At 49.5% G+C, this 13,668-nt stretch overlaps 1 protein-coding gene across 2 annotated transcripts in view; it reads left to right on the top strand.

The window, feature by feature from the left end:
- The first annotated feature begins 13,147 nt into the window (after nucleotides 1-13,147).
- The window catches only part of LMNB2 (lamin B2), a 44,693-nt gene continuing 44,172 nt past the window's right edge, over nucleotides 13,148-13,668 (top strand). For both annotated transcript variants that reach the window (XR_010921498.1, XM_067556939.1), the window contains exon 1: nucleotides 13,148-13,431. Coding sequence is in view for 1 of the 2 variants with exons in the window: in XM_067556939.1 (XP_067413040.1) it covers nucleotides 13,231-13,431 (201 nt within the window). In the remaining variant the exon portion in view is untranslated. The remainder of the gene's footprint in view (nucleotides 13,432-13,668) is intronic.

The following is a 13,668-nucleotide window of genomic DNA, read 5'->3' on the forward strand; positions in this document are numbered from 1 at the left end:
CCCAACAATGATGACTAAAATACTCCTTAGACTTTATCGAGTATACTGTATGGGGTGGCTTGGAGATTACTGCTCAAACACTATAGTGATTGGTACCCTAGAAGTATCTGAACTTGGTACATTTTTGTCTTGGAGAGACGGCCTGTGACAGTGCTGAGAAACAGCTGCTGATGCAGCGCTCTGCCCACTGCAACAAGTAGTTGCTCTGGAGGAGCCCTGATTCGAAAGAGCTGTGCCTACCTGATGGGTTGGGATGGGCTGAGGAGAGCCCTAAAGGCTACTTAGCCCATTACTCGAGAGGTAGGAAAGGCAGAGGAAGGAAGTAGACTGGTAAGCTTTTCAGAGTCAGGGGGCAAGGCACTGTCTGTCTCCCTATCCTGGGCTGAGTGAACTGGACTGTATGATATTGTCAATCCAGAGCTGCACGGGTTTGTAGAGGTGGCTGGGAGAACACGGTGAAATAAACCATGAGGTATTTGATCAGAAGAAGGCTCCGAGTGGTTTGTTGCTTGACAAGAGACAAGTGAGTGTAAGATAATGCAGATAATATCAGATCTTAAGAGTCTATAAAATTATCATGGCAAACTTTAAATGGATTAAAAACTAGCTACCAAAATGTAACCGTAAATGGGGAATCACCATCAAGCCAAGTTTCCAGAGGGGTCTTGCAGAGATCGGTCTTTGGCCCTTTGCTATTTAACATTTTTACCAAAGACCTGGAAGAAGACATAAAATCATCACTGATAAAGTTTGCAGATGACACAATAATTGGGGGGTGGTAAATAATGAAGAGGACAGGCCACTGATACAGAGCAATCTGGATCACTTGGTTTAAACTGGGCGCACGCAAACCATATGCATTTTAATATGGCTACATGTAAACGAACACGTCTAGGAACGACGAACGTTGGCCATACTGACGGTGGGGGACTCTATCCTAGGAAGCAGGGACTCTGCAAAAGATGTGGGGGTTGTGGTGCGTGAAGGGCATGCCCACGCTCTAGTGGAGAAGAGACTAAGGAGCTCTTCCGGGCTCATTCAGCACTAACGAGGTGCACCTGTAAGGCCTGTGCTAGCTGGAGGGGGGGCAGAGCTTAAAAAGGGAAAACCTGCCACAGGCAGGGGGTGGTGATTTTGAACCAGGAAGAAGGCTGATACACCTCCCAGGCTGCTGACCACAGAGACAGATCAGCCAAGAGGGAGTCAGTTGCAGGCCTCCCTGAGGAACTGCATGGCCCAGCTGTAAAACTTGTCCCAAGAGGAGGGGCTGGAGGCAGACAATAGACCAGCTGATAAGCCAAGCCCCAAAAGGCTGACTCCAGAAAGCCGGCCTAAGAGACAGGCCACCTTTGCCTTCTTTTTCTTGCACTCTCATTCCCATCTCTCAGAAAGGAAAGAGGGGGAAAAGGAGAAGGAGCTTTCTTTTGTTTTTCCCTGGAGAACCCCCCCATGCTACACACTGGGGGAGGACATTATAAGCCACTTGAAGTGGGGTATGGGGGGGACTCGGGAACTCCAATTTCCCACATGATGGATGAGCTCCCACTGCCATGCTGGGGCCCGAAGAGCTAATGTAATCCTGGGATGCATAAAGAGGGAATCTCGATTAGGAACAGAGAGGTTATTTTACCTGTATATTTGGCAGTGGTGTGACCATTGCTGGAATACCGTGTCCAGTTTCAGCGGCTGCAGTTCAAGAAAGATGATGAGATATATTGGAAGGGATTCAGAGAAGCACATGAGAATGATTAAAGGATTAGAAGACATGCCTTGTACTTAAGGATACGAATTGGTCATGGAGGTCACAGATTCCGTGACTTTAACAGATCTCTGTGACTTCTTCAGCTTCATTCCCCTCCTCCCCCCCTGCCAATGGTGGGGCTCGTTCTTTGGCCCCATCGGGACATACCCCAATTCTGTACATTTTTACCAATGTCCGGGAAAAATCTTCCACAGCTCTGAGAGCTTCAAAAACTAGGGGACATCATCTAACATTGGGGAAAATCAGAGTGGAGGAGCTGGGGCTGAACTGCTTCAAAGGGGGATGAACATCAGGCTCCAGTTAGCCGTAAAAATGACAGAGGGAAGGGTTGAAAAGAGTTCCTAAGACACTGTACGTGGGGGGTTTGATGAGAAAGCAGGAAAGAGGAAATGAGCGAAACCAAAAAAAAAGTGTTAGATGGGAGCTTTTCTGCTTTCCCAAAAATCACATTGTGTCTGATTCTAAAAACATCTTGGTACTGATCTTACAAATATTTGCTGGTGTTGGGAACCACGAATGCTGGCAGAGCCAAGAAGTACATCATACATGCACAGACTGGTGCTGCCAAGAGTTCACTGCTTTAACTAGTGAAGGCTCATTTGAAACAATACGTGCACACAGCTACTGACTCACTCCAGTGAGAGGCGTGCGCCTGGGCTCTGGAGCTGGGCCAGCAGTTGTTGGTTTGCAGATCCAGACAGGCGCCAAAATTCAAAAACTGCACTGAGCTTCGAATCCGAAGATTCAGCTGAAAACAATGTGGAAGGAAGTGACTTCCAGCAGCCAATGGGCCGCCCGTGGTGTGGCTCTCTGCCCTGGGCTGACATATCCAAGCCTCCACTTGAGGGAAGAGCCCAAAGTACTGTGGGATTTGTAGTCTGCCTTTTCCTCCACCTCTTTCCAACAAAGCCAAGTCCAACCCAGCGGCTTATGATTTCACCCTGGGGGCAAGAGTCACAGACAGGGCCATATCTTTTGAGCTGGCAACATGCAAATAAATGTCACCATTACAGACGGATTCTGAGTTCAAAGGCAATAGCTCCGTTTTAACCCTTCTGGCAAGTGGTGTTGACTGCAACAAGTGCCAAATTCAATATCTAGGGGTTCTTTTAAACATTACAAAACAGCTCCCACCCACAAGTCTGCGAAAACGGACCACCAGCCCTGGGCACCTCTAAGAGGCAATACATCCCCCTTGCAAGCGTCGAGTCGGTGGATCACAGAGGAAAACTTTTCTTACAAGGGAAAGGGAACCCAGCATTAATTTGGGAAAACACCACAACAATGATTCAAAAGTATTCAAGTGATAAGTAAACATCTGCCCCATAGTATCTTGGGCAGCATCCTTTGCCTTAGTTTCCCACCTTTCACTGTGAAAATCCACTGGACACATGTCCCTTTAATATGCCCCTCCGCTTTAACTCTGCTCCACCCCACCCACAGCTGGTTGTCTGAAGTCAGTAAAGTGCCAGAATTCAGAGGTGCCTTCATGTGGGATCAACACCCCCTTAGGGGTGGGGTCAAGCAATGTCTCTGCTGCTGCTTGTCACCATCACTGCCTGTCCTGTCCTGTCCTGCTGCTCAGGCCATTGGCTCTCCTGCGTGCTTCTAGCTGTAATACCATGTCCTGAGCCACCCGCTTAGCCCAGCTCTTACTGATTTTACCAGACAGTGGGGAATCCCACTGAGGCTGCAGCCTCTGCCTTGTCTTTTACTGCAACAGGATCCCCAGATCAGCCCCTGAACCTGCTCAGCAGTGATTTCATGTCTAGAGCTCACTGAGCAGACACAAGGACTCAAAATTGAGACTAATCCCTGTCTTGAAACCCTGGAGGAAGGAGGAGAAAGAGAGAGGGTCAGATAGCTTCTAGGACCCTCTAAACAGCATCCACAAACAACAGGTAGGAACCTTTGTCCCCTCTTCCTCTGAACTGTATTTGCATTTGGCATCACTGCTTAGTGAGTGAGGTTAAAGCTGGGTTAGTTACCCTCTCGGTTAGGGCATGTTAAGTACATTTCTGCTGCCCTTTAGTCCTACAATAAGGGTAATGACATTTCATTACCTCTGCATTCAAGACTAAAGTGAATTTAACTCAAAGCAGACGATCTTTATCACTTTGGCAAAGCAGCTCTGTCTGCTTATCACCTAGGCAGAGTCGGTGTGCCTATGCAAATATGGTCTGTTCCTGAGGTGTTTTTCCCCAGTTCATCAGTGGATATCAGGGGAGAGCTCATTCAAACTCTGCTACATGAATGAAAGAAAACTAGTGATCTGAAGAGAGTCAGCCCATACAGATGATGTATATAGTATTCTATGCTCTAGTCTGAGACTTGGGTGCAATCCCCTACTCTGCCACAGACTTCCTTTGTGACCTTGGGTAAGTCACATAGCCTCACTATGCTTCATTTTCCCATCTGTAACCTGGGGATCACAGCACTTCCCTACCTTAAGGTGTGCTGTGAGGATAAACACCTTTGAGACTGTCAGGTGCACGGATACACAGTGAGGGGGGGGACAGATAAGTTCCTAGGATAGATAGATACTACATGGCTCAAAAACTACTCTATGAGAACATTAGACTTGCACAGTCAAGCACTCAAAAGTTAGGAAATGCCCAAATGAAGGCTGCCCAATTTCCTAAGTTTTTAAAAAAGCAAACTGAAAAACCAGCAATTCCCCAATGCCATTCCAGCATTCACACTGACCCAGATAGGGCGTCATCAAGATTGGAACTTTGAGATCCACAGCACAGACCTCTATCACTTGAGCTCACTGACTAACTAGTAGCAGCAGTAGGCTGTTAACCTCTTGGTGGACCAGCCACTAAAGGCAGGTGAGACACAGACGTTGCTAAGGGAGCTCACAGCGATTTGCTGGACAGCAAAGCCATGTTGATACCCAAATCTTGGGTTTGGTTCCAGGTGTTGGGGGGGCGGGGTGTGACGTAGTGCTTTTAGAGACTAGATCTTTCTGCACCTGTGTGAGAAACTGCTGGGGCTCCCAGAATTGTGAGCCACGCTAACCCCACTTGGCCTCGGAAGTGAGAACTTTGCTGATGCTAAGCTGTGTGTCAGCTCCCTGGCACACCAGCTCATCAGCCTTGCCAACAAACGCCATCAGGACTCTGCCATCCAAACCTTGCCTCGCAAGATGAGCCCTAGCTCCAGACTCGCTCAGAGACTCTATCTGCGGTGCACAACTTCTCTGACTGAAGCACTCACAAAACTTTATCAAATTTGCTGCGCCTTTAAAGAAACAGCACACAGTAGCTGAGTAATTTAACTGGCGGGATAGATCTTCTGCTTCCAATAAAGTACTGGGTTGGTTGATGATAAATGTAAAACAAGTAGGCTAACAAAGGGCATAGTTTAAGTGATATCAGGTAGAAAGAATAAAGATAAAAATGTTTACGAACAAACCAAAGTAAAACACACTTTGGAGACTAACATTTAACTGAATCAGCCACAGTTCTTGTTCAGAATGGTTTCCCTGCTTCCAGCAACTTCCAGCGCTGGTCTCTTTGTTCCCTCAAGAATGGAGAACTTCGGGTTTTACTCCCCCTCTCTTTACAGTCCAGGAAACTGTAGAAATCTATTCTTCCAAAGAGTCTCCCTCCCCAGCTAGTTCCTTTCCCTTGCTGGGTGTGGATGCCAGTCTGTCTGGTGCAGACTCCATGCTGGTTCCTCCCCCACTGGTGATTTTTACAGTGTGAAGGATCTCTTCTTGCAACCTCTGGCACAAATGGATAGCCCATTACATTTGGCCACACCTGGTTTAAGGTGTTGTTGGCCTTTTTCCTTTGTCTGGGAAAAAAACCTGTTTATCACCTCCCCCTGCCATGCCTGGTTTAAACACGTTTTAGTCACGTTTCCAGCGTGTCTGTAAAGTGCTTTGCCGGTTAAATGCACATACATCATGCAGTAATGTTAATGATCACTCGTTAATTTTCCAATGATATATTATGTGCCCCCTTTTGGTAAATATCATTACAACTGTGTGCCATCTGGCATTGGGGCGCTCTCAGGATTACAACCTGCCCTTCAAATCTCTCTCTGCCCAGCTCTGCTCACATACTTTGCTCCCAAGGCTACTGTCCTTAACCCCTCTGCTTCTATGAATGCTAGCCCAGCCCTCTCCCTTTTCTGCTCCTTGCCTCTTCGCATCTGAATCATGCTGCTGCTTCCTTCTTCTCCCCTTTGCTGCCTGGGTGCTAATGAGGGGTCATTTAGACTAGAGCGCAGAAGAGAAAGTCTCCCTGCTCTCAGTTCCCGAACCCAGCCCCACAGCAGTGCCCGCACCTTGGAGGAAAAATAATGAGGGTTAGGTTGACATAACTACATGACTCAGGGGTTTGGATTTTCCACACCCCTGAGCAATGTGTAGTTATACCAATGTAAATTCCTAGTGTGAACTAAGGCCTGGTCTACATTGCGAAGGTAGGTTGACAGAATGCGGCTTCCTTCCACCACATAATGTATGCATCTTCACTGGCTGGTCAGTTCCGTCGACTTAAATCACGGGAAAATGTGATGTCATAAAACCACCTCCGCAAGTGACACAGCGCTGAAATCGAATTGTTTGGGTTGAATGAGCGGCAGTGTAGGTGGAGCACAACGTCATTCGATGTAATCGGCCTCTGTGAGTTATCCCACAATGCTCTGCTGTGACCGCTCTGCACATCTGCACTCGGCTGCATTGCGGCCACGTACACAGGAAACAGCCCCTCCCCTCAAGCCCCAGGAAATTTTGAATTCCCATTTCCTGTTTTGTCAGCGTAAAGAGAGCTTGCCAGCAGAACTGATCATGGCGACTGCACGCCCCAAACCCGCTCCAGCCTGGAGTCGACCTGAGGTCTTGGATCTCATTGGTCTGTGGGGCGAAGGGTCTGTTCTAGCTCAGATCCGAGCCAGCAAAAGGAATTTAGATATTTATGAAAAGATATCCCCGCGGCATGTTGGAAAAGGGGCACAGGAGGGACGTGCAGCAGTGCCGCGTTAAAATCAAAGAGCTGAGGCAGGTGTATCAGAAAACTCAGGAGGCGAACAGTCGTTCTGGCTCATCACCGAAGACATGCCGCTTTTATGAGGAGCTGTTGTATGCGATTCTCAGTGGCGACCTCACCACTGTACCGCCACGCAGCATAAATACCTCAGGGGAATCCAGGATGAACGAGGAGGAGGAGAACAGGGGCCAGGCGACTGGGGAATCCATTCTCCCTGAAAGTCAGGAGTTGTTTGTAACCCCAGAACAGCCCAGCCGGACACAGGACACCATGAGCGACTGAGATACCAGGGAAGGCACATCTGGGGAATATGTACTGCAAATCTCATTTCTATGGTTATCTCCCCAGTTCAGCTTCTTGTCATACCAACAAAAAAAAAAAAAAAAAAAAATTAGCATGGTGGTGGGGATTCCTCATTGTTAGATCACCTAAGCAAGGGATTCCCCCTGGAAAAGCATGTTTATGTACACAGAGATGCTCTGAGAATCCTCCATGGGTATCTCCAGGAAACTTTCATTTAGGGACTCTGTGATCCTTTACAGAAGGTTTCTGGGGAGAGCAGCCTTATTTCTTACACCATGATAGGACACTTTCCCCTCCACTCTAATTGTGCAGGCATCATCGTGGAACACAGCATAGCAGCATAAGGGCTAGGCCTATACCCAGACGGTTGCAGTAAATCCTCCCTTTCCACCTCTGTTATCCTCAGGAGACTGATAACAAGAGTCCTGTAGCACCTTAAAGACTAACAAATTTCTGTGGGCATAAGCTTTCATGGGCTGCAACCCACTTCGTCAGATGCATGAAATGGAAATCACAGACAGGAGGTATACATATACGTCCGAGGTATATACTTCCATTTCATGCATCTGACGAAGTGGGTTGCAGCCCATGAAAGCTTATGCCCACAGAAATTTGTTAGCCTTTAAGGTGCTGCAGGACGCTCGTTGTTTTTGCTGTGTACAGACTAACACGGCTCCCCCTCTGGAACTTTTCAGGAGACTGATATCACTCGTGGTTACCTAGGGAAGATGGTGCAAATTTGCAGTACCTGTTCCATACAATCGGTTTGTTTTTCCCCTGCCATGGGAGGTTTTTTTGGGGTATGTAAACCGCAAGTTACAAAGCAGTATGTGAGTGAGATGGGTCTTAGGGGTCGCAAGACAGGTGCCCACATATGGTTTTGCCCGGCTGAATTTCACCTGCCACCCCCACCCTCTGTACCGCCTTTTCAAAAACTAATTTTTGGGTGGGTCAGGGAGGGAGGGGGGGTGCAACAATCCTGCTGATTGGGGAACTATGGACTTATGCAGCATGCACTATGGGGATTTCCCTGAAATGGATGCACCAGCCTCTTACTTACCATGGCTGGAATGGCACTAAGACCCCTGTGATAGGTAGAGATTAGTATGCGGGTCTGCCATTCCCTTGCGAATATAAAGGGGAGTTATTTTTACATTGTAACATTGCTTTTCTCCCATGGGGCCAGCTAACAATGGAAACCATGTGCTTTGCTTGCCTTTTGGTGGACAGCACGGCCTTCAGCTCAGCATCTACTACTCCTGCTGACCGCCTGTCGTAAATTAGGTGGAAAAAAAAACTCGGGATGACATGTTCACGGAGATAATGAACGCCTCTGCAGCTGCTGATACAGAGCTAGGAGCCTGGAGGATTTCATTATCAGAAAAAATGGACATGGACATGGAGAACAGGAAAGCAGCCCAAAAACATGAGCATGCAATGCAGGATGAGATGCTGCTCATAATGAGGGATCAGTCGGACATGTTGAGGCATTTGGTTGAGCTTCAAGAAGAGCAGCGGCAGGATAGATTCCCTCTGCAGCCCCTGCAAAACTCTCAACTCACGCACCTTTTCCTAGCCTCTGCCCCCAAGTGATCTAGGAGGAGGTTGAGCAGGGTGCAGTACATGCTCCACTCCATGCTGGGTGACGGGAACAGAAAGAGGCGCCAGCCTCTTTAAGAAATGGGACTGTGTTGCTTGCTGTTTGCACATTGAAACTTTGCTCTGTACCCCCTCACAGCCGCATTACAATGCATGCAAAGTGTTGAAATAACTTCCTTTCCCTCCACTGTTAACGACCAACAATAAAAATATACTGCTTTAAAGATCATTACTCTTTCTTTAATGAGACTGTGGGGATTTGAACTTGGGGGGGAGGGCCTAGCACAGTGCTGTAATGCTGGAGAATGGAGCGGGGATGGGAAGGGAAGACAGAACACAACTTTTTCAGAAACATTAGGTCTCACTGCAAAACTGATTTTTCAAGGCTTCCCTGAGGCACAGCGCTCCACGGTTGGCTCTCAGCGTTGCACTGCTGTCTGGCTGCTCAAAATTTGCAGCCAGCCTATCTGCCTCCATGACCCAACATAATGGGAACTTCTCTCCCTTCATCTCACAGACATTATGGAGCACACAGCATGCAAAGATAACTGCTGGGATAGTGAGGATTAGCCTAGTGAGTAAACTGCGCCAGCGAGCCTTTAAACTTCAAAATACACATTCCACAACCATTCTGCACTTGCTGAGCCTAATACTGAACCACTTCCTCTTGCTGTCCAGCAGTCCGGTGTATGGCTTCATCAGCCAGGGGCGCAAGGGTACGCAGGGTCTCCAAGGATCACTCTTGGCATTTCAATATCACCAATATTTATTTTTTCATCAGGGAAGAAAGTCCCTGCTTGCATCTTTTGGAACAGACCAGAGTTCCTAAAGATGTGTGCATCATGTACTTTTCCAGACTACCCCACATTGATGTTGGTGAAGCATCCCTTGTGATCCACAAGGACCTGCAACACCATTGAGAAGTATCTCTTTCGATTAATATACTCAGTGGCTAGGTGATCCGGTGCTATGATAGGGATGTGTATGACATCTATCGCCCCCCCCACAGTTTGGAAACACCATTGCGGAAAACCCATCCACTATGTCCTGCACGTTTCCCAAGGTCACTACCTTTCTTAGCAGAAATCTGTTAATGGCCCGGCAAACTTGTATCACAGCAACTCCCACTGTGGATTTACCAACTCCAAATTGATTCCTACTGACCAATAGCCATCTGGCGTTGCTAGCTTTCACAGAGCGATGACCACCCGCTTCTCCACTCTTCACTCTGCAGTGTAGACATACCCTAAATCTGAGCAGCAAAGATACTGGTTTTATGGAAATGATCATAGTAATAAACAATGAGAGGAGAAATCTCCCTGTAAAATTACATACTATGTGGCAGCAAAATTCCTTTCAGATAAAATGTCTTTCATTGTTTTTCATGAGGCATTTTTACCTCTCTAATGTGAAGATTATAATGCAATTATGGTGTTAGTAATATTATTTCAATAGAGCTTTAACTGAAATTGTGCAGTTAAATTTAATTAGCTCTTTAGGATTTTAGTGAATTTGCTTTTTTCCCCCCTAATTATCTTTATATTGAAGATACTGAAATTTTCCAAGTAAGAAAACACATAGATTGGTTCTGTGTGATTACAATAAGTTCATGTCCTCTGCTTGAACTTCCCATGTATTCGTTGTTTTAAATTGTCATCTAGAATTTCAGGAAAGATCAAACTACCCATCCTTGAGAAGATCATGGTGTCACTTTATTATAGCATCGTACTGTGCTGAATGTACAGGAGACACAATCTTATGCCTGTGCATTTAGGTTAGGTATAATTGTATTTAAAATGAGGTAATAAATTACAGGGTTAGGCCTGGATACACAAAGGGACTTAGGAGTTGCAGTGTCTAAGTACCTAGAAAATCACAGAAACAGCACTGCAGTCCACGAAGCCTGAGCTAAATGCCTAGGCTCGCTAGGCAGTGAATAAGGAAGGAGAATGCCAGCACACTAGGTGGGGAGCCACCTGAACTAGTCAATGGGAGATGCTGAGAAGAAGAGTGTCTCCAAGGCCCTGCCTCTGTCACAGAGATAGGTCCCTAAATCTGGGCTGCAGTGAGGCATCACTATCTGCTTGTGAAGATGAACCCCTCTCCTGGAGTCAGGCAGCTTTGATGCCTGAGTCGTTCCGTGTGAGGATGAGTTAGATGCCTGCCTCACTCCACACAAAATGGCCGGAGGGTGTGGTAGTGCTACACACCTTATAACTTTCAGCCCAGGAGTTAAAACTGAGGGAAGACTTGAACCTAGGCCTCCCACATCGAGACACCAATAGCAGGCTACAAGCTACAACATGGAAATGACCACCTCTGTCTTGTCCTCTGCTAGACAGATTTTGAATGGGGCCTGATCTAGCAGACAGCCTGTAAGCATGCCTGCTGGAGTGGGGCCTACAGGTGAGATATGTGCTCCTCTACCTAGCATCCCCTGGTTCAGAGATCATCCTTAGGTAGGAGATAGACATCTGGACGCCACCTACTGTGAGGCAGAAGTGCATATGCCCAGAAGCAGAAACTCAGGTGCTTAGGGAACTTTTACCCTGAATACTGTTTTAAGCACTGAGTGAGTTTAGACATCTATAGGATTCAGCTGCAGCTATACAGGAGTTTTGTGGATTGTCGTGGTGCATAAAACTGAGATTTAGATGCCTAAATCTGAGGTTTAGGCCCTTAAGCACCTTTATGGATCTGGACCTTAATGCACATTACTGCCATCATAAGAGGACACTGCCGGTGGGGGTGGAGAGAATGGAGGGCGGGGGGGGGGAGTTCAGTTGGGGAGTTCTGGAGGGGGAATGTTGGGGGTACTAGAGAAGTGTGCATGCTGGGGTATTTGAGGGGGTGCTAGAGGGGTGTGTGTACTGGGAGGGGTATTTGGGGGCTGTTGGAGGGGTGTATGTGGACTGGGAGTGGTACTTGGGGGGTGCTGGAGACTGCAACCTCACTCTTGAGGTAGGGCACAGTGTTGCTCCCTGTCACGGAGGCAGGGCGGCTGGTGCAGGCCCAGGATGCAGAGCTAGCTGTCCAGCAGTGACTCCCTGCCTTTCCCCTTCCCCAGGGCTGGAAGCCACAGCCTGGCTGGGCAGGATCCAGCAGCTGTACCTGCAGTGGAGGGACCAATCTGGATGTGGAGATAGAACTTTCTGAGCTGCAACGTCTGCTCTGCAAAAATCCCAGACATTTCCTCAAATTTGAAAAATCTGCCCTGACAGAGGCCAGAGGATCAAAAAAGAGGAAATGTCTGGGAAAATCCGGATGTATGATAACCCTAGCCTAGGGGCTTGTCGACACTTAAAACACCAAAGCAGAGTTTCAGTAACTCCACCGCCGCAAAAAGAACTCTCCTGTCGACCTAGCTCTGTGTGCATGGACGTTTTTTCACACCCATGAGAGATGTAGTTATACTGACCTAATTTCCTAGTGTAGACCAGGCCTAAAGCAGGTTAAGCACCTAACTAGGGTGACCAGATGTTGCGATTTTATAGGGACAGTCCTGATATTCAGGGCTTTTTCTTATATGGGCGCCTATTATTCCCCACTCCTTGTCCTGATTTTTCACTCTTGCTATCTGGTCACCCTACACCTAACTCCCCAAGAAATCAATAGAAATTAGGCACCTAACCTGCTGAGGTGCTTTTGAAAATCCCACCAGTGCTTATCAGCATCTTTAGGTAACTAAACGCCTTGGAAAATCTGGCCCTTGCTGCCTCTTGCTTCCCTTTCAGTCTCTCTCTAGCTCCAAGACTCTGGTAGGAAGCGTTACCCCTTCTACTGCTAGAGGGTCCCCATAATCCTGTGTCTCGGCTGGGAGTTGGTGGTGCGATGTCAGAAGGTGTTAGCGAATGTGTTTGAAGGCGTGTGAAATGTAACACAGGCTGAACTGGTGCGGTTGCAGCTTGTTGGAGTGACCGTGTGGGTCAGCACTGTCCAACAGCACCTCCTTCCTCTGACAAAGCCATGACCAGCGAAAAGGGAACCATTTCCAGTCCTGGCCGGAGCGACAGCTGAAAAGCCCCAGGTGGCCCGGCTGACAGGCTTGCAGCCAGCTCGTGGCCATGGACAGGCTTGTGGGAATCCGAAGGGAGCCTCCCGGGTCAGCCTGGCCCCTCGAGGGGCTTTTCACCTCTGGGGGGTTCAGGCAAGTGCAGCTGCCCGCCAGTCTGTCAGGGCAGGGCAGGGGCTGGAGGGGCACTTAGGTGGGGACGGGCAGTGCAAGCACTGCGCCTGGCACAGGGCCCAGCACTCCCAGCGCAGCCTAGCACGGGGAGATAAGGGCTGACGCTGCCAGAGCTGTTGGCAGCGGGCCACAAAATGGAGGCCAGGTTGGGACTACAACCCCCAGCATGCTCTGCGGCCTACTCCCCGCCCCCAGACCCAGAGCCCAAGCGGGCGGGGGCAGCCATCTTGGCGCGGGACTTCATTTCCCAGGTGGCGCTGGGCGGCGAGAGGCGGTGTCCGCCCGCCATCTTGCTGCCTCCTCCCTCCCTCCCCCCCCCCGCCGCGGCCGGATTGAATGAGCCCGCCGCCCGCCCGTCGTCCCGGGAAGCCAGCGCCATGTCGGGCACCCCGAGCCGCGCCGCCGCCGGCGGGACCCCGCTCTCCCCCGCCCGCATCTCCCGGCTGCAGGAGAAGGAGGAGCTGCGGCAGCTCAACGACCGCCTGGCCATCTACATCGACCGCGTGCGGGCGCTGGAGCTGGAGAACGACCGGCTGCTGCTGAAGATCTCCGAGAAGGAGGAGGTCACCACCCGGGAGGTAGCGCGGGGCCCCGGGGAGCCCGGCGGGGCTCACCTGAGGGAGGGGACGGGGCCCGCACCCGGCTGCCCTGCCGGAGGCTTCTGGGGCGGTGGCCGCCGCGGGCTGCCCTGGATTTGCTGGCGGGAGCGGGAGCCCGTTATGGGCGCCGCCTGCCATGGTGGGGGGCGGGGTCCCGCCCGGCGGGCTGGGCTGTGGCGGGGTCCCGGCCGGCTGTGCTGTGGCGGGGTGGGGTGC

This window comes from Emydura macquarii, unplaced genomic scaffold (genome assembly GCF_026122565.2).
Source record: "Emydura macquarii macquarii isolate MOO-44397 ecotype Brisbane River unplaced genomic scaffold, CSIRO-AGI_Emac_v2 contig_306, whole genome shotgun sequence".
NCBI classification, from domain to species: domain Eukaryota; kingdom Metazoa; phylum Chordata; order Testudines; family Chelidae; genus Emydura; species Emydura macquarii.